The following is a 21,657-nucleotide window of genomic DNA, read 5'->3' on the forward strand; positions in this document are numbered from 1 at the left end:
AGTGAGCTCAAGCCCAGCCTGAACTGTATAGCAGGACCCTGTCTCAAAAAGACAAAAAAAAAAAAAAAGAAAGAAATCAACCAATAACAAATGCTGGAGGGGCTCTGAGGAAAAAGGAACCTTTCTCCACTGTTGGGAGTGTAGACTGGTGCAACCATGGTGGAGATCAGTCTGCAGATTCCTCAGTAAACTAGGATTAGAGGCCCCTTTCAACCCAGCTACTTCCCTTCTGGTTATTTTTCCAGAAGAACTGAAAGCATCATATCACAGCAATATATGGGCACCTGTGTTTATAGCAGTGCAATTTGTAATAGCTAAATCACGGAAACAACCTAAATGTCCAGCAACTGTGGAATGCATAAAAAAACATGTGATATTTTTATATAATGGAATATTACTTAGCTATAAAGAAAGATAAACTCGAGGATTTTATAGGTAAATGAATGCATCTGGAGACCATATTTTTAACTGAAATAAATCAAACTCACATGTATAAACATCATATTGTCTCCCTAGTGTAAGAGCCTGAAAGAGTTAATAAAATCAAAAAGGTACAAGGGGCTGGGGATTTAGCTCAGTGGCACAGTGCCTGCCTGGCAAGTGCAATGTCGTGAGTTTGATTTCCGGTACCAGAAAAAAAAATTTTTTTTTAAATAAAGAAAAAATAAAAAGATACAATAGATACTATAAAAGGGAAAACACTGCTCAAAAGGAAAGGGATAAAATATGAATATATATATACACACACACACAGACACACACGAGATAGCTAATTGTACTACTAATTTCTATTGCTTTAGTGAAATGAACAGTTAATGTTTAATTGATCAATCTTGCATGCCTATTTTGTTTTTCTGAGTAATCAATTTGAAGATAACAATATGTAATACAACAACCACTGTTAATTTCCTATCACCTTGTCTGAAATTCTGTATTGCTTTTATTGTTTTTATGCAGTTCTATTTATGTCTGTGTGTTTGCTAATATGTCTCAGTTCTTTTATCTTTAAAATAAAATTTAAAAAAACTTTTTTAAAAACCGCACCAAAAAGAACTTACTTGGTCCTTTAGATTAAATAACAAAATCAAAAAATAATTTGAACATTTTAATCATCTGCTATTTCAAAAAAATATTAATTCTCCACCTTTCAACCTTATAAAATCAGAATTTATAACACCATATTATATAGGTGTCCCTTTTAACAGGGAATACCTCTGAACCAGACATGTCTTCAAGAGAATCTGGGCTAAATTTTCCCAAGGGCCTGGGTATATTCCTATCTTTTTCCCAAATTTTTAAAGCGAAATCTCAAATGGAATATCAATATATGGAAAGAGTAGCTCTGCATAACTCTTAAGACTCCTGTAAACATCAGTGATTTGAGCGGTTAGCTCTGCAGGCACTGTGAAAGGTGAACACAATAGATGTTGGCACACAGTTCAGTCCTTCTGCTTTATGTTTAAAATCATCTTGGTTTACTTAGCTTTAATTTCCTCTTCTATAAAACGAAGATACTACTACTTGTCTTACAGTGCTGCTTTGAGGATTTAAAAGAAATGTATACAAAATCTACAACACACACTTTGGCATAAGAAGGTGTTCAATAAATGACAAATATTCTGATTAACTTTTCATGAATTTGCTAAGTCATGTGTCTTAACTGAACAACCCAGGGAGTAAGGATATCAAAAGCCCAAACTTGTCTTTAAAGCATTCTATATAAATGCATGTATTTGCAATTACATTGCTCACAGGCAATGAACAGAAATAAGGAATGTCTTAATAAAAATATTGGTTTCAAGTTTAAGTAAGAATCACTAGGGGACCGGGTATACAGCTCAGCAGCACAGCACTTGCCTGGCAAGTGTGAGGTCCTGAGTTCAATTCCTGCGCACAAAAATATAATCACTAGGGTTCAAACTAATATATATATTAGAAGAAGCCTTGCTGTAAAATAGATTACATTAGCTCTGCTTCCTAAAGAAAAATTACAATGGTCAGTTTACTATAGACATAGTAAGCAATCTATACACAGCAGGGCAGAGGCTACTTCATTCTAAGTGCCAACAGCAGGACTATGCAATCTTCTCCAAGCAAAGATGCAGAGACTGAAAAAAAAGGAGGTGAGAAGAAGGAAATAAAAAAATGTTCCACTAGCAACTGACCTAGAATTAAGCAGTATATCAATACCATAAGACTATTCATATATTTGATTACAAATAGTGTTATGTTCCAGCTTTAACTTTTTTAAGTTTTCAGCATTTGATTATGCCTTGTGTGTTTCAGGGAAGTAGACTTTGGGAGCAGAGAATCAGGTGAGATCAGAACTGAAAGAACCTTAGAACTTTGTCAACCTCACTCATTTTGTTGATGTGAAAATTAAAGCCCAGAGACAAACTGAGGTGTAATTGTGTAATACAAGAACAAGCAATCAGGAATTGAAATACTTCTGAACTGTTAATTTCCCCAATTTAATTTTTATAGAAAATTGCTCAGAATTAGGCCTCAAATGATGAACCACAAAAGACTTTACATTTAACATGTATTGTTAGCCAGGCATGGTGGCGCAGGCCTGTAATCCCAGCACTTGGGAGGCTGAGGCAGGAGGATCGTTGCAAGTTCGAGACCAGCCTGGGCTACAAAGTGAGCTCAAGGTCAGCCTGAACGGCATAGCAAGACCCTGTCTCAAAAAGACAAAGAAAAAAAAAATGTATTGTTAAATGCAACAGTCTACTGAATAGCTAGGCCACAAATTATCGGGCTAGTATCAGGGAACAAATTCAAGAAAGCAAATCTGAAAAAGGCAAATTGAATATTATTAATATCTTCATATAAATACATCATGATATGTGTGTCATTACTAGCAAATCCATAAAGACTAAAATGTAATTAATTCTGTTTTAGGATTTCAAGTGACTCATAAGATTTGTAATGGCTAACAGAGATTTTTAAGGTAGCTGGCAGTCTTTGCCTATAACACAGGTTTAGTTTTCTGAGTGACTACAAAAGGAAACCATAACATCAATCCAGAATATCCCTTTGTGTATTCTCAGAACATCTAGAGTTCTTACTATCTACTTGATTGGTTCTTAACCTTTTTTCAGATTAGAAAACCTAGGAGACAGATAATTACTATAGTCTCCCGAGGGAAATGCATACAATAACACACAAAATTTTGCATACAATTTCAATGAGTTTAATAAGTACACACAAAATATCAAGAATCAGCTGTTTTAGCACTTATCTAGTATGTGCTACTTTATCTTGCTATTTACCTCCCACTGCACATGCCCTGGCTCCATTAGATCCAAAGCTGAGAAAAAAATTGTAACTCTTGTGTATCTGTAACATGAGCAAATTGTTTAGCTCATAGTAGAGACGTAAATACATGGCAATTATTAACTATTAATAGAAGTCCATTTGTTCATTTTGTGCTCTAAAGCTAGTGCTGACTAAGAAATGAGGGTTGGAAGGTAAAAGAACCCCTTCTTCCAGGAATTTACACACTAATTATAAATATGTAAACCTGAGGTTAAAATGGAGGAGAAAACAGATGTGGAAAGGGATATAGCAAAGAAACTGGCGGGAAAACAAACTCTTGGATTCCTAGCTTTTAGCAGGGATGGTAGGTTAGAAGATTCAGAAAACAGAAAGCATCATATAAAGCAATTATACTTGAACTAATTCAACAACAAAATGAGTTACAAGTTAACTAGCAGAGGAGTAATAACATACTGAAGAAAAAAAAAGCAGCGGCAGACTGGCCCAGCGGAGCACCCATTAATTATTGCCCTATTTTTTCACTCCTTTAGTTACCTAAGCCTAGTCTCCAAAATAGCTCTGTAAATATGCAGTTACATACTTGTAAAATACCAACATGAATATGTCACAAAAAAAATATTTGACCATTCAATCAACTTCTCACAAGTGAGATTTACCATAACCCACAATGGTAAATTGTTCAACTGTTCAAAAGCAGAAGTCAAAATTACCATGATAAATAAATTATTTTTGCACATTTGTCCTTATATACTACAACAAAGAAACTTTGCGCCTCAAAAAGGAGAAAAATGTTACTCAAGTTTTAGTTCAAGTTATTTAGGTCAAGTCAGACAGGTCTGACTCCATGTCATTCTCCTTTTCCATACTGCGAGGTTAAGGTCTGCATTCCACACAAAGGAACCTAAAGTAAGCACAGCCAGATGGTATGAATCAAGTTAAACCTTTTCACTTCGTCTGGCAGACTGGAGGTAATTTCATTTTTGTTAGGTATTAAAATTGATAACAGTGCCATTAACTCTGATTATAGACAGGCACACTTTTCAATGACAGAAAATAACCAGTTATCTTGTTACTGTAAATCAAATACAGACTTAGATACAACAAAAATACTCTGCACTACCAGAGAACGCTTTCAAAACTATCACCTCAAATCTTTCTAAAAATCTGGATGAGATGACAATTTAAAAACTATTTTCTCATACTTAACGGTATGTTCAAAACTTTACAATATGTCAGGCACTTCTGTTTCAATATTACTGTATCTTTACAATAGCTTTTTTAAGGTTGGCAGATCAGTTATTATCCTTTACAGATGAGTCCACTTTGCATGACAGGCTATACGACTTGCTTAAGTCAAGAGATTTCTTAAAAGGAACTGGAGGCCGGGCGAGTGGCACACGCCTGTAATTCCAGCACTTGGGAGGCTGAGGCAGGAGGATAGCTGTGATTTTGAGGCCAGCCTGGGCTACAAAGTGACCTCAAGACCAGCCTGAACTGCATAGCGGAACCCTGTCTCAAAAAGACAAAAAAAAAAAGGAACTGGAATTTAAAAATGATCTTATCATAGTCCAATGCCCTTTATGTAGTACAACCACACTTCTTTTACTATGCTTTAAACTACAGTGATAAATTAGCCTATTCAGTCATATATTCTGTCCATGAAATGACCTATCTGTACCCCTCCTCAAATGTTCACATTTTATTATTGGTTTATCTTGGCCCATGCAGCACATAATATAATATTAGCGATATTCACAGCGTGACTTACATAATTTAATCCTTTCATCAAAAAAACCTTCCTATATTTCAGGCTTACAAACTAATGAAGCCACAACAGCTGTAACATGAGCTATGAAACTATTATTACCCGCATTTCTTCAATTTGCTCCGTTCAAATGAAAGGCAAGATCCTCTATTTTCTCTAATGCCAACCTCTGGAAAGGGGAATTTCAGCAACATGGAGATCCTATAATGACAACTCAGTTGCGGAAAAACAATTTCATCCTTCTCCAGGGCTTCACACAGTTTCTTATTTCTTAAGAGAGGACAACGGTATAACTGATGATTTTCATAACTTCAAAGAACTATATGTTTCTTCAAGTGTTAAATCAATAAGCAAGCAAGCAATCATCTTAGTTTGGAAGACTCATAATAAGCATTTCACATTACTAGGTCACCTTCAACTAGAAAAAGGAAGTGCAATTAGCCAAAAGCTACCTATACTAGTACTGCATTCAAAAACCTACAATTCCACCCCAAACCTTTGCCAAACTTCTGCCACCCTGCCTCTGTTCGCGCACCATTCCACATCGATTTCCAAAGAGAGCAATTCACTGAAAGGACCGGGGGCAGCCGTCTTCAAGGAGGCACGGTTCCTGCTCAATAATCTCAAATCAGTTTGGCGACTCCCCTATCCCTTCCCAAAGCAGATCCACTTTCCCTGACTCACACGGCGGTGGCTACCATAAAAACAAAGCAAACACGTAAATAAACTACAAAGGCAAAAACCAAGGGGCCGGAGCCTACCGATCCCCGCAAGCGCCCTCGCTCCCGCACAACTGATCAACAAAAATTAGCACCAAGCGCCACCCAGAGGCCCAGCGCCCGGCTCCCCCGCCCGCCGAGCCCGAGCAGCACCTCCGCGAGACCGGAAAGGATACTCTCCATATTCGACATGTTTGCAAGATTTTTTTCGAGTGGCAATACCTAGAGCAGCGGTACGACTCCACCGGCTGGATGCGAGGACGCCGGGAGAACGAAAGCAGCCCGCTCCGGCAGCTCAGAGTGCAGCTCCCCACTTCCTGTTTCTGCCGCCCGCGGGCGGGAGGCGGAGCGCTGCGCACCCGAGGTGGGGGCGGAGGCAGCGTCAAAATGGCCGCCGCGAAGTACCGCCGCTAGGACGCGCTGTAGCCGCTGGGGGGCGCAGCGGGGCTCGAGGGCAACAGGTTAAGACCCTCCCCGGGGGGTCCCTCACGTGCCGTTAATCGAGCGCGGAGCCTAACCTCTGCCTCAACGCTCCCGTTCTTTCCTTTCCTCAGCTTTCTAGTTCTGTCTTTCGGCATATTCCGACCGCTCCCAAAGCGTTCTCCCCACCGCATCCCTCAGATTTCGTAGCCTGTGGCCCTTCATCTCTTCAGAGGTTAAGTGCTAACGGACGAAGGAAAAAGGTATAGGGTTTTTAAAGCACATTTTTGAAACTATAACTATAAAATAAGGGCTTAGAGGCTTAGCGCGGACGGTGACTTGAAATTGTGAGGGTCGCTCGAAGTTTCAAAATGGGTCGTAATCCTTAGTCGTACGTTGAAACGGACAAAAAGGAAAGCGAGTCTTAAGAGTTAACGGTGATTAAGAAGTACGTATTCATACTTCTAGTTATATATATTTTTACCGTAGACGATGTAAAATATGAAAATTACTACGAAATCTCTCTAAATTAATGAGTGGGAGGTTAGTCGAAATCGTAGATAATGGTTGGCGTTTTATACGTGCCGTTAAAATGCCCGAAGACATTTTGTTAGACGTAGCTCTCTGGATTGGGGAAGGAAAAGATCTTCGGCATAGCGTCTGTGTTTTTCGGTTTACATCTCTTCGAAATTTCGGAGAAATAAGATAGTGGTTTGGCAAAAAATTAGTGTAAGTCTTTTACAGCAAAATTTATGAAGTTTCGGTTTAAATTTTTTCTCATCTTTAAAGTTTCAATATGTGAGAGAAATATATAATTGGATAACTTTCATTTTATCGTTAGGCTTGTTTTTCTTTCGAGAAAAACGGTTCTGGCCGGGCACAGTGGCTCATGCCTGTAATTCCCAGCACTAAAGACGTTGAGGTAGGAAGATCGCGGTGAGTTCGAGCCGAACCTTGGCTGCATAGTGAGTTCAAGGCCAGCCTCAACTACAAAGCAAGACCCCTTGTTTCAAAAAAAGAGTTCGAAAGCTAGTTATTTATGCTCTCGCATTAATGATGATTGGTGATAGACTTCAGTTACCTAATTACGAGCATTTAATGTTCTCAAAAAAAACAAAACTTTCTGAGTACAGGTTCTGGCAAAATACAGTCTGGGAATCACTTTCGTGGGTGAAGCTGTATAAAGATTATTTCTATTTCTTAATTTCATGTTTGAAAATCACGACCTACTTTATAGAAACGTAAAATTTACCAGATTTCATCAGTTTTCATATTAGAAAAACAATTGTATTTCACTGTTGGAAAACTTTTTTTTTAGTCTTTTTGGGATAGGGTCTCCCTGTGCAGTTCAGGCTGGCCTTGAGCTCACTTTGTAGCCCAGGCTGGCCTTGAACTCACAGCAATCCTCCTGCCTCAGCCTCCCAAGTGCTGGGATTACAGGGTGCACAACCATCGCTCACAGGATGTTACCTGCCAGGCATGGTGGTGCATGCCTGTAATCCCACCACTTGGGAGGCTGAGGTAGGAGGATCGCTAGGAGTTCCAGGCCAGCTTGGGCTACAAAGTATTCCCTAGACTTTAATATTTTTACCACAGCTCTTTCTACACTCAACATATATACACATATATATGTATGTGTATGTTAAATTATTATTAGAGTTATATGTATGTAACCTCTATTAATAAGTCTATTTAAAATATTTTGCAAATTTCAGAATTTCTTAAGAGGTATATTCTTATGATACAATCAGTTATTTTAGTAAAATTGAAATTTGAAGGTATTTGTTCAATTAGACTATTTGCTATTTATGTCTGTCTTATGTAAAAACCATTACACAAGCTGTGCTAACCACTTAGAAGTTTAATGTATTTTATTTTCACAAGTTTCTGAACTAATTTTACTCCAAACTTTACCCTTATACTTTTATTGAATATCTGATTTTTAAAAGCAGATTTAGAAATTTTTTAAACCTAGGTACAGTAGTAGAATCATTTAAAGTAAATGTATATTCTGTTATAACTGCTTATGTTGAAAACAAGAAATTGATATCTCTTATGAAACTTTTTATGAAGAACATATAGAAAGAAGACAATATACAATTTAGTTGTTATTAAATACTCAATTCCTATTTATAAAATAGTATTTGTAAAATATGTGTGCAATATAAGCATAAGTAATACTGAAAATACACACTTGTGACCTATCACTTGATTTAAGAGAAATTACCATTTTCTATAATTTGCCTTGTGTACACTTTTCTAACCACATTTGTTTACTACCTTCTTTCTTCTGCAGTAGCTTGTCTTGAATTTATATATAATCTTCCTGTTTTTTATAGTTTTTTTATAGCTTTGTGATATTTTAATGTATAAACAATATATTCTTTAAGGGGGTACATTTTGAAGTTTTTTGTATAAATGATAAATACTTTTGCTCTTCTGTCTTGCTTTCCTTTATTATCACACTGTTATGTCCCTCAGTCGTGTTATAGCCTATAGCTATGATTCATTCGTTTTCAGTGATCTAGACTAGAATATTTCACTATATAAATGCATCATAATTTATCTGTTCTGCTGATGGTAGATATTTGGGGTTTTTTTCAGGAAAATGTAGCCTCTAATAATGTATTGGCATTAATTTAACACATTCTTTAATTTAACACTTAGGATCAATAACTTACTTTAGTTTCCTAAACATGTTAGAATGAAATCTGAATATGCTCATTTTATCATATTAATAATGAAAAGGTAGGGCTGGGGATTTAGCTCAGTGGCAAAGTGCCTGCCTGGCAAGCGCAAGGTCATGAGTTCGGTTCCCGGTACCAGAGAAAAACCAAAAAAAGACCAAAAAAAAACCAAAAAAAATAATGAAAAGGTAACTTTTAAAAAGCCAAATGTTATCTTTAAAATATAATTTTAGGGGCCGGTGATACAGCTCAGTGACACAGTGCCTGCCGGACAAGCGCAAGGTCCTCAGTTTGATTCCCATTACCAAAAACATATATATAATTTTAGTCTCTAACCTTAGGAACAATTTTTCATTCATTGTTTATTATATTTATTGATATTTCTTATTGTTTTAGGTGATCTTGGATCTTGGTCTGTTTTCTTCTTTATACGAGGGTTAGCATTACCACTTATCCTGACTCAGGTAAATAGGCAGTTTCTCTTCTCTCTTTCGCCTTTAAATTCTGTGGGAGCCTAGTTAATTGTAAACATGAAAATTTAAAACATCAGTTAAATGTTGATAAACTCAGATATGGTAAATCTCACCTATGTATACTTGGAAGAATGTATTTTAAAAATACATAAAATAAATATATAAAATAAAAATACCCACATCTGTGAATTTTAACTGGGATAATTGATGTTGAACCAGTATAGTGTCTTCACTGAGCAGCTACTGAGTATGTTAAAATTTGACATGAGCAAAGATAATGTGATAAATTATAATAAAATTCCCAGGAAATTGAATTGTTTTCATGATTAGTCATGGTTATTTCTGCAATCCAATGTATTTTTAAAAATACTCCTTTTTAAGTTAGAAGCATGTATAAAATAATAGTTAGGAATCTAAACTACTTTAACATCTGATTGAAGTGTTTTATGTGAAAAATCTTTTAGCAAATGATTTTGAGATGATTAGAAAATGTAATGTTTATGACAATTAAACATCCAGTAAAGTGAAAAGGCATGCACTGAAAATGAGAATGGTATAGTATTACATAGTATTTATCAGATTTTAGTATCCTTAAAAATACAGATGGATGGGCTTCATTTCTATAGATTCTGATATAATAAATTTGGCAGGGGACTCCAGAGTCTATATTTCACTTTTATTTGCATAATGAAAATGGATATTCTAATGTAATCATATAAATTCTTTATTAAGGCATGAAATATCTTAATTTTATTGAATTTAATAGTTTTTAAAAATCTTTAATATACATTATTTAATTTGATACTTGATCTTCTCAGATAACCTGTTATGGCATTATCCTCTTTTTATCAATTAAAATAAAGAGCTACAACAAAGCTCAGAGAGACTGATTTGCCTAAACAAGTTTTGAACAAATGTAATTGGTATTCAACTCAAGTGTCCTTGGTTTCATATCCTGTACTTTTGAATCTGTATAGCAGGTTGGCAAGGAGGAATCATAAGACTGCTACTGTTGTTTCCTTTTTTTATACATGAGTTGCCCATTCAGTATAAGAGTACAATGAGGAGTTATTCAGCTGGTTGACACTCTTGGTGGTTCCTGTATGAAGACATAGACTCAGTTTCCTAAAAATTCTGGAGAAGTATGAATTGAAATCTTTGCTAGTTATATAACAGGGAAACGTTTTTTCCCCTGAGAAGCAAAGAACACCTTGCTAGTCTCACTGTTCTGTTGTTTCACATTTAATTTGAAAGTTATACTGACAGGTGACAGATGAAAGAGGTTAAACCTACAAGAAGGGTAAAACTTATTGGTTGAGGGAAATAGAAGACTGGATGGAAAATAGTAATTTAAAAACAGGAGGAGTAGAGTTGAGTGGTACTCTCAAAAATGACCTGAAAAATTATTCAATTTAGTTATTCAATTATTTATAGAAAAGGGATAAACATAAAGACAAGATGGTAGAATTCAAGCAAGTAGAAAACAATGAAAAACTAATTTTGACTGGTTAGGAAAAACACCAGAGGTGATTGAACTGTACAGTGAATGTTCAAATAAAAAATTATAACAGTAAAAGGCACATTGCCATTATTCTCCCTCAACATACTTAAAGTACTCCCCACTTTGAACATACACATACCATCATTGTGGGCAATGTGTCTTATACTGTAGTGAGTGTTTTTAAGTGCAAATATTCATTGTATTTTCAATCAACTATATTAACATATTTATCATTTCTGTAAGAGTTGTTTCCCATCTTATTTAAATAATAAATGATGGTATTTTATTATTGCATAATTACTAGAAAGAACATTTCTCTAGACACTCTGCTTTTAACAGAGTACACAAGACTTTAAAATTTCCTTTTTAGGAAACATTTTCAATACTATAATAGTCAAAGTAAAATTATATTTTGTTATTATTAGCTGAGTTAATTGATTCTTCAAGAATGATATGGTAATAAAGAATAAAACATTTGCTATTGCAAGAGATACTTTCCACTTTGGAATGATTCCTAATTATATCTGAAGTTGTATGACTCAGAAAAATTTTAATATATACATAAATGCTCAGAGAAACTCATTTTTAAATAAACCCTTTATCTTTTTAACATCTAGGGGTTCCTTGAAGAAAATTTCTTAAGGGGGAAAATAAAAAAGTAAAAGACTTTTATCAAAGAGGCAGATGAAGGCAAGGTTAAGAAAGACAACTCTCTTAAAAGACTACTATTCTGTATTATTATATACTATTATACTATCCATTAGCCCTATACATTTAATGACAAATATTGTGTTCATATACTGTTACTTTCTTAGCACCTGACTGCTCTTCTTCATAGCTTAAACATTTGAGGAGTCTCAAGTCAAAATTCTGTCAAAGTCATGCCCATGGTTAGTCTAGAGTCCAGCATACTCAGTAAAGTTTTACAGTCCTTTGTGTTGGATTGCACACATTCTGTCATCTTAAATACTATTTTTCTATAGTATAGTCCATACATCTTACTTTACAGTGGGTTTCTCAAAAGTGCTATAGGCAGTTTGGGTTGTATAATTTTTTGTTTTAGGTGTCTTTCCTGTGTAGTGTAGTATGTTTGACAACACCCTTGTCTTTACCCCCACAATAAGCACTTTTTGCTTTAAGTTGTGACAACCAACTATGTGTGTAAAAATTCCCAGATATCCTTCAGAGGAAAACTAGTTATCTTGCTCTAACATTTCCCTTATATTAAAACAACAAGATAAACAATAACAATGGAAATCTGTTTCAGCCTACTCTTGTTCAGGCATAACCTCAGAAAGGGTAAAGCAACCATAATCACGAGATTTTCAGCCACTTACTAAGGTTGGTAAAGTTAGAATGCAGAAAAGGGATTCTGAAGTCACTGCATTTTTTTTTTTTTTGTACGTAGTGTTAAGAACAGAACATTTTGAATCATTCCGAGCTAAGTTTGAATTTCTGCTTCCTAGACTCAATAGCTGATCATCATAGAACTTTAAACTCAATGGAATTCCTTCCCCACAAATTGACTGAAGTAGGTGTCACATATGTTAAAAAGAAACCCTTTTGGTGATCTGGCCCCTCATAAGGCAAGGGTGAGGCACTTTGTAGTACATGTTGAGAGGATCCCAGTCCTATTAAGGAGGTAGGGGCCCTTTGTGTTGGCCATGTGGCAGGCCATTTTTCTAATGGAAGTACAGACACATCTGTGCCAGTATCTTCTAGTAAGCCTTCGAAACATTTTTCATTAGTCTTTACAAAACTCATGGGCCTGTTTTTAGTCATTTCCTGTGTAAAATAAATTTCTCTCTATGTAGTCTTACTCTGAGGGTCTTGCTCCCTCAGGAGCTCTCTATATTTAGCAAAAGAAGTTTTATCTATAGGTTACAAAATCAATTGTGCCACATACTGTCCTTGTTCAATGACCCAGAGATCCATCTCATATGCAAAAACTTCTATCTCATCTCGACAATCACCATCAGTCACACTAGGCACAATAGTTATTTCTTTTAAATTTAGATCAGCTTTTCCCAGTAAAAAACCAACCGTTCTCTCAGGAGGAGGACCCCAATCTCCTGTGGGAATTGGGGTAGTTTTGTCACCTCTGATAAGAGTGACTGTACAAGCTGCAGGCAGATCTAATCCTGCACTTTGTAATTTAACAGGCATATGAATAAAAACTCATTATTAACATTTCACTGAGTTCCAACTAGGAATCAAACAGGGGTGTTAGTGATTTCCCCTTTTGTGGCTTCTTGTCCCTTTAAAACCTGTAAGTTTCTGGATAGAATCACATGGGATGTTCTTTTGAAAGTTTCCTGTTCCTGCAGAGGCCATCCCTTTAAAAGCTCTGCTTTGGCTGTAGATGCCTCTGCTGGGAGCTCTTTTGTTTCCTCAGTGTCCTCTGTATCAGAGACTATTGACTGTGAGCTCTGCAATGGACTTAAAACTGAAGAATCTGGGTTCCAAGTGGAGAACTGTCTCAGGGGAACTGTCTTTTCCTCTACTGTGTGCCTTTTTAAGATTTTTTCCAACTCTTAATATTTTTGTTAGGTGTTTTGTTGGCACATGAGCCCCTGAGCCCTTAAACAAACCTTGGAACAGCTGTGTGTCTCATTGCTCTTTGGTTGAAAATTTGGGGCCCATTTTACTCCTAGATAAAATGGCTTTTCTCAGTAGGAAGACTTACCCCTATTCCTGTGGAATATTTCTCTTACCTCTCTTCTCCAGGCATTCCTGGGCAAAGTATTCATCCTATGAAATCCTTCTCCATCTCCCACACTTTCCACTCTAGGTAGACTTACTCGCTGAGATAAAGAATTCCCAATTGAAGGATTATGAGTCCCTGTTTGGGCGCAAAATATCGGATGAAAAACCCTCAATTATTGCAGTCTGATCAGGCCTGCAATCTCCCAAACGAGTGGATGGTGAAGGCTTAAATAAATGAGACAACTGAAATGATTTCAGGGCTCCAGGAGGCTCTAACATTCTTATGCCATTTGATATTCTCTGGGTTTAGACAAAGACTTTTCTGGGCATCCCATATTTATTTGGTTTACAAACAAAGAAGGGGGATACTCAAGAAAATGCAGGAAACTGAACAGGACCTTGGGAGAATTTTCCCAAGTAATAAATTATGTTGATCAGGAGAACTACCTTATCTTTAGGTTGGTATTTATTGTAGGTGTGTGGAGCCTGCAGTTGTAGTTCCCTTGTAGTTAAATGGGGATTGGAGCCAGACATCTTCAACTGTGGCCTTATCTTGTCCTTTGAGGTGTCACAGCTTTACAGGCCAATACAGGCCTCAGGGTGACCAGTGACTCTTAGAGGTTTACTTACTATGACTCCACTGTCCATCTTCAGACAAGGTGCATAAACTTCAGACAACTCACAAGTAAACGCAGAAAACCAATTGGTTAATATTAAATCCCACTCAGAGCCACTTTGTAGTGGTCTGCAACAGTAAAGGAATTGTGAAACTCAATAGACTAATTGACTAAACCATTGACGTCTCAATAAATAGCCTAATAGTGATTTACTTACAAAATTTTACCTAAGACATTTCTAAATTGAAATATTAAAGTATGTCTCTGCTTAACATTTTTAGATATTAAATGTCTTTAATTACTATATATCAGTGAATAAAAGTTATAGTCAGGTAATCAAGCATGCTTAGACATACACACACACACACACACGTGTGTGTGTGTGTGTGTGTGTGTGTGTGTTTTCTATAATCATGAACTTCCTTTTTCTTACTACAATATATCTATGAACCATCATTTTATATAGTCCTCAGTTTCCTTGAAAGTGAATTAACTTTATTTTCCTCTAATACAAAGATTAGAAGCGATAATCCAATTAATAAAAGATTTAGAGGATTTCATTAAGGCAATTCGATTTTAAACTTTCAAAGCTTGTATTTTGAAATTGTTGCTTTTAAGAATTCCTTCATCCAACTGTTTTCTCTTCTAAGTATGTAAAGATAGGGGGGAAACATGAAGACCTAAATATTTATAGCCAAAGCAAAAGCAAAGTTAAAGAAAATCTGCTAGCGAAAGTAAAAGCCACTTGTTTCAGCCAAATTGTCATCTGAAACTTAAGTTTGTGTTTATGTAGTAAATTATTGAAGAAATGGTGGAAGGAAAAGTGTGTGTGTGTGTGTGTATGTGTGTACACACATGCATGAATATGGCAGGGGATATAGTATGGGTGAGATGCAGTAAAGGCATGAGACAAGGCAGTATTTTTAAGAAAGGAGGAAATTGATTTTTGGTCTGGAAAGGGAGAAAAGATAGTATTATTCCACTAGAGAAAATTTAATAGTAAAGCAGAATGGAAAATAGTAATGAGATTACCCTGCTGGTGTATGTAGAAGCCATATCACTATGGACTACCTTAATTACTATGGACTATGGACTACCTTAAATTATGTGAAGACAAGTTGCCAGGGAAATGGTTTTAAATGCTGAGGGATCAGGGAATGAGTCTGAAAGCATGGGAAGTCTGTGGATTGCATGAGTGAGGGTATACAGGCTAAGTTATTTCAGCACCGAGTTACTCTTGGACAGCAGCAGCTGAGCAGCCTTGGGCAACTGTTATAGGTGCTTTCTCTCTGCACTGCTCTTTTTCCTTTCTTCTTTAATTCTTTCCTTATTTCTTTTTCTTTCTTTGTTCCTTATCTTCTTTTTTAAAAAACACACTATGCATTTCTTCCTAACTCTTTTTAACCACCACATTCTCTAAAACCTCACACTAATGTCATCCCCTCCAGTTGTTCCTTAATAGAAGAGGACAGAAGGGATTTGAAAACGGCAGTTGAAGTGAGTTCTAAAGGGCTGGAAGAGTAGTGGAGAAGGGAATGTGGGGAGGGGCAGCAAGAGCCACAGTCAGATTTTTTAGGTTTTTTTTTAATTTTATTTTTCTTAGGGCATAGTTTTCTGTCTCTTTGTGAGTTATTTGGAAGGTACATATGGTATATACTATAATTCTCAAGTCCTTATCAGTGGCCAAAGAGCCCTTAATTCCTTGAGTGTTTAAAGGTAGTTCCACAAGAGGATGACCTGGGTAGTACTTACGAGATTGCTGTGGGCACTATTAGGGTCATATGAGCTGAACAATATCCGGTGAAGAGAGGATGGTACTTTGATTCATTTAGGTGGCTTTAACTGCCTATTTCCCAGGAAGCCCTCTGCACTTTAGAATCTTCTCAGTGATGTCTTCAAATCAGTCATTCCCTCCAAAAGAAACCAGAGTTCTCTTTGCCCGGTGTGCCTCTCTGAGGTTGGTAGCAATTTCCAGAGGCAGCAACTCTACATGAGACTGATCAGAAACAAAACTACTGTAGCTAGTGTTGAATTTGCATAAGTATCAGCCTCTACCAGACACTGAAAGGAGCAGCGGAAGAGTATGAAGGTTTCTGTGCTACTGTTAGATCATACTTTCAGTGTAAGGGGTCAGCAATAAACCTGAAAGGAGTTGGAGGATGATTTATCTACAGTGCTGTACACTTTCAACATGCAAACAAAGACAACAGAAGACAGCCACATAAATACAAATATTTTTTAAAAATCACAAGAAGTATATACAGTATATGTGGCTTAGGGAATATTAAATATGAAGTATTAAGAGTTTTCTAGAATTAGGGGAAGAGATTTACCTTAGCAGAAGGCATTCCTTATAAGTTTCTCAATACCAAGCTTTTAAATCCAGAACTGATTCTTTCTGGGTCCTGTATGTTCTTTTATTTAAGTGTTTAGTTGCCTGGCATTTTTACCTTTATTCCAGTGCAGCTTTCACCTAGACCTATCAATGCAAAGGCCATCTTTTGGCATAATTCCACTCATGTATTATATAAGAATTTTGAGAAGTTATTTCTGTACACACCAGTGACAGAAAATTGGGAATTTGTGTAAATTCTCAGCAAGAAAATTTAAAATGGAAGATGAAGATAAACATAGTACTAAAAAACAAAGAGAATAGAAGAACATGATATTATAAAACACTAAAATACAAAGTATATGCCTGCTTTATTGTATGTCTGCATACAAACTAAAACCTTTAACACTCCCATTATTTTTTGGTATAGAAGAAAATAATGTCCTCCTTCCCCTCTGAGCAAGAGTCCCAAGCTTAATTATAGTAAGCCTAATTACATCTCTGGGCACTATGCAATTTCTACTAGTCAAAGTGTGTACATTAGCTTCATTTTAAATAAAATATCATTGAATTCAAAAATAAAGAATATTATTAAACAATGAACAGCTTTCTCATAAATTTCATAATTATTTGAGGTACTTTTGTGGGTGACTAAAATTGTGGTACTTTCCTATCCCTACCTGGCTGAGTCACAGGTATCCTAATCAGTATTTTATTAATTATTCAGATTTAAATGTATCAACTACGGTCAGAGTTTTCTCTTGGGTTAAAGTAATACTACATTCTTTATTTTTGACAAGCAAAACCCCTATAAGACACTTCTGTGAGATCATTAACACGTTTTAAAGAACTTTTTTCACTGCATTATACTATTAATATTGGCTAGGGTATTGTATTTTTGATTCTGGCATGAAGACATTAAAGTAATTATATGTTTTTCCTGATATAAGAAAGAATATTGTTTTCTGAAAGGTATATCTGTATTTGACATAGTGATTGGCTGTGAGCAAACTACCGTTAGCTAAATACTGCACTGATGTTTTCATTATTTCTCACTCGCATTAATATTCTCTATGCAAAAAAATTAATGTCAAAATATCCAATATATCTTTCTAGGAGTCAAATGCCATTTATGTTTCTTTGGACTGGTGAAATGTAATACATTGTATGATCAAAATCTGTGTATTCATTGATACATAGGTATGTGTAGATATGTATCTTCAAGGTTTCTAAAGTATAAGAGTTTAATTCTTTATACAATCATTTATTCCACATACAGGAGCTCATTAGACTTGTTTTTTTTTTTCATACCAGGAATCCAACTCAGGACCTTGCACTTGCCAGGTAGGTGCTTATGCCACTGAGCTATATCCCCGGCCCCCAAAATTCTGTTGTACAAACACAATACAACCTTTAGAAAGATTCTCATATTAACATTTAATGGAGAAAGCAATATTAGACTTTTAAATTTTTTAAAATCCTATGGCTTAAAAACTTCACTTTGATTAGAATTTTTAATATTCAATGTAAAGTTTTAAACTAAACAGAAATAGCTAAATTATGAGGTACTCCTGTTGAGAAACTCCTGTTTTCTTTACCACTCATTCTCAGTTTCCTTTAGTACAGTGGTTCTTAAAGTGTGCTCCTCTACCAGCAGCACCAACATCATCTGCAAAGTTGTTAGAAGTGGAAATTATTCAAGCCCTATGTTTGACCTTTTAAATCAGAAACTCTGGAGGTGGACCTCAGAAACCTGTGTTTACAAATCCTCCATGTAACTCTGATGCATGCTAAAATTTAAAAGCCACTATTTTAGAGCACCCATTTTATCCTGTCTCCTGGGATTGTGCTCTCGTGTGTGTATGACTTGTATGAGTACTGGCTAGGAGCATTAGGTTATTTGTATATAACATCTATCAAGGCACTGCATTGTTGCTTTTCTTCTCTCTTTAGGTTTGTTGGTTTATGAATTTGTTCAGCAATAAAATAGAAATTCCTACCTTTGATGAAAGAGCCACTGAATATTAACTCAACTCTATTAAGTCTTATTAATTCTTTTGTCATTTTCTTTGAATGTATATCAAACATGTCTATCTTTCTATTTGAAAACAATGACTAATATTCCATTTTCTTCCCATGCTTAGAGGGACCATGTTATGGTTTGTGTCTGGATGTCCCCCCAAAGCCTCATGCAGTCATGTTGGGGTTCTAGAGTTTATGATTGATCCATGGTCCAATGCTGGGATTATGAGTATGAGTGCTACACCCACCCTGGGGCAGGTAGCTTGCATACAACCTAAGAGAGGGAAAAAGGCTTGCTTGCTACTCCTCCCTTTTTGCTCTTGCTGATTTTGCTGTGTTCTGCCGCCATGAGCTGTTGCCCTCTGCCATGTACCACTCTGCCTTAGAGTCAGCCAAGTATGGACTGAAAACTCCACAGACTGTGAGCTAAATAAGCCTTTCCTTCCCTAGTTCTGGGTGTCAGGTATTTTTATCTCAGCAACGAGAGAAAAGTAACCGAGACAGACCATAAGGTTGTTGTCGAGAAAAATTATACTTTATTTATTATACAAATATCGATTTGTCCTATGTGAATTCTTAACAATTTGTTTTCCTTACTTTACATTTGCAGATAAATTTGACTAGTTAAATAATATAAACCAATTTGTTTTGATTTCAGCATTTACTACTTTTATATTTTTATTCCTGTATATTTGGAGTAGATAATAATTACATTCATTATGGTGAGGTTCTACATGTTTTACTATTGTCTGCTATATTATAGGCATACTAATTTTAGTGGGGAAAGTATTAGCTTGGAGGATATATAAATTGAGAGAAGTCAAAAGTCAGAACAATATTTAAATACCCTACAACCATGGAATACTGATGATCTTCGTATTTTTAAGAACAATGATTTGCAATTTCAGGTTTTGTGCTAATGTTCAGGCTTATGTTGCAAATTGCTAAAGGATTTTCACCTTAAATTTGGACATTTCACATACAAAAATATACTTTATTTTTCTGCTTAAAAAACACTTTCAATAACTGAGAGCTGTACTGTACCCAACACAGTAGTATAAACAAGGAGAATTGTTTTGTTGGATTTATCCTACTTTTACTACTATAGTCATCCAAAGTATATATTTATCTGTGCTTTTTAGTTTAGCAAATTCAACTTGTTCAGAAAATACAAATTGTAAGCCAGGTGTGGTGGCACATGCCTGTGATTCCAGCACTTGGGAGGCTAAGACAGGAGGATTGTTACAAGTTCGAGACCAGCCTAAGCTAGAAAGTGAGCTCAAGGCTGGCCTGAACTGCATAGCAAGACCTTGTCTCAAAAAGACCAAAAGAAAAAAAGAGAGAGAGAGAAAGAGAGAGAGAGAGAGAAAGTATGAATTGTTTCTCAACAAGTTTTCTAATGTGTTTTCTTGACTTTAATACATGAAGAATTGACTGTGCTATATGAGGTGTGACATTTAAATGCTGAATTACAATCCACACATAGAAGTCTTACTACTTTAATGTCATATTTGAATTTTGTACTAACATTATGCTAGTATTGTACATTAAATGAAAATAGTAGCTTTTCAAATGAAGTGTAACTTTACCATCACGTAGTAATTATCCATGTTAATAGAAATGAGCCTTGGTGGGGATATGTATAAAATCCAAATCAAGGCAAATCACCTATATTTATTCAATCATAATATATATTTCTTTAAATGTTGTGTGCACATGTATTTCTACATATGAATTTATGTTTGTAATTTATTGTGTGCTCATATATTTCTACATATGAATTTATGTGTGTGTTTCCTGGATTTATTATCATAATCATGCTTTTATTCTAGGGTTATTTTTAAAGTTTGTAATTTGCTTTTCCTATGAGTATAGTAATACAAGTGATCAGTGAGATGGCAAAGCACCATTCCTTGTTTAGTAACAATTTGTTAACTTAATAGAAAAAACTTTTTTGAATAAACAAGCTCTTATTGTTATTGCAGGAAAAAGGTAAAGTTTAAAAACATGGTAGGTTTTTAAAATACTGATGTTGACAAATGAATGTATGTTAATCAACATCATTTTCACACATCTTGGCCTTATTGCTACATTTTTTGCAATTGAGAAAAACTAATCCTGTATTATTCTAAAGATGTATTTTTAAAATTTTCTATATTTCTAAAAACTAGAAAGTTTAGCATCATTAACAGGTAATCAAATGCCAACTGTAAAGTTTTACACTTACAAATAGTTTTTTTCACCACTTTCTTGGTGTATAATGAAGTTACATTTTCTACTTCTTTCCTGTCTTTGCAAGACCTATGCTTTTGTCTGGAAAGAAAATCCTTTCCTCTTCTTCCCTTCTCTAACATCTGTGTGTAGACCCGGGATACTAAATGAGGCTTCCTATATTTTTATGTAAAGGTCATCTTTTTGATCAAGGTTTTCTTCATTCTGCAAATTAGTCAGTCATGTACAGTATTTGGATGGTTTTATACACATGTAAAAGTTGTGGCAACTTCTATATGGTAAATAATTTCTTAAATTCAATAATTTTAATGTAGTGATATTAATAATCTTTATTTTCACATCATACATGATTTTTATATGTGATATATTTTGAAAAATTACACATTAGATAAATTATTCACTTGCCTAAAACCTTTACATGAAACCAGGCAATGTTACCAACTATTCCATTTTCAGTTTGAGAAATTGAGCATAACATTTGTTAGCTTCAAATAGTTCAGTAATACTTCCAGGAAAATAAATATAAAGTGAGATTAGCTGGAATTGTAGCTCAGTGGTACAGCACTGACCTAACAAGTGTGGGGCCCTAAATTCAATCCCCAGCACCACCCCCCAAAAAAACATAAAAAGAAGATTGTCAGTTCATATTGCATGTTCTGTCAATTCAGATAGTACTTTGCTCTATCCACTGTCCAAAACACGCTATGAAAGTCATTTCATTTGATGGATAAATTACCAGAATCGAAAAACATGGTGTCTAGTAAGTTCAGCACAATCATCTTTAAGGACTGATTTGAATACTCACAGAGCTGATCAAAAAATACAACATTTGTGTTTAGTGTGTCTTAAAAGAAAACATGCAACTCATTACATAAGGTATTTTATCACAATAAAAGTAAAT

General features: G+C 35.4%; 2 protein-coding genes across 3 annotated transcripts in view; one reads left to right on the forward strand and one right to left on the reverse strand.

Moving 5' to 3' along the window:
* The window catches only part of LOC102016417 (charged multivesicular body protein 1b-2), a 57,167-nt gene extending 51,059 nt beyond the window's left edge, over positions 1-6,108 (reverse strand). The window contains exon 1 of the mRNA XM_005410068.2: positions 5,943-6,108. Coding sequence (XP_005410125.1) covers positions 5,943-5,958 — 16 coding nt within the window. The 5' untranslated portion in view covers positions 5,959-6,108. The remainder of the gene's footprint in view (positions 1-5,942) is intronic.
* The window catches only part of Fam46d (family with sequence similarity 46, member D), a 63,951-nt gene that overhangs the window by 23,987 nt on the left and 18,307 nt on the right, over positions 1-21,657 (forward strand). The window contains exons 1-3 of one of the 2 annotated variants that reach the window (XM_005410070.2): positions 7,069-7,108; positions 9,270-9,337; positions 17,817-17,846. The gene's annotated coding sequence lies outside the window, so the exon portion shown is untranslated. Of the gene's footprint in view, positions 1-7,068; positions 7,109-9,269; positions 9,338-17,816; positions 17,847-21,657 lie in introns of those variants that run through there. The other variant, XM_013507537.1, reaches the window with a different exon arrangement.

The sequence above is a fragment of the Chinchilla lanigera genome, unplaced genomic scaffold (assembly GCF_000276665.1).
Source record: "Chinchilla lanigera isolate Chin_1 unplaced genomic scaffold, ChiLan1.0 scaffold00128, whole genome shotgun sequence".
NCBI classification, from domain to species: Eukaryota; Metazoa; Chordata; class Mammalia; order Rodentia; family Chinchillidae; genus Chinchilla; species Chinchilla lanigera.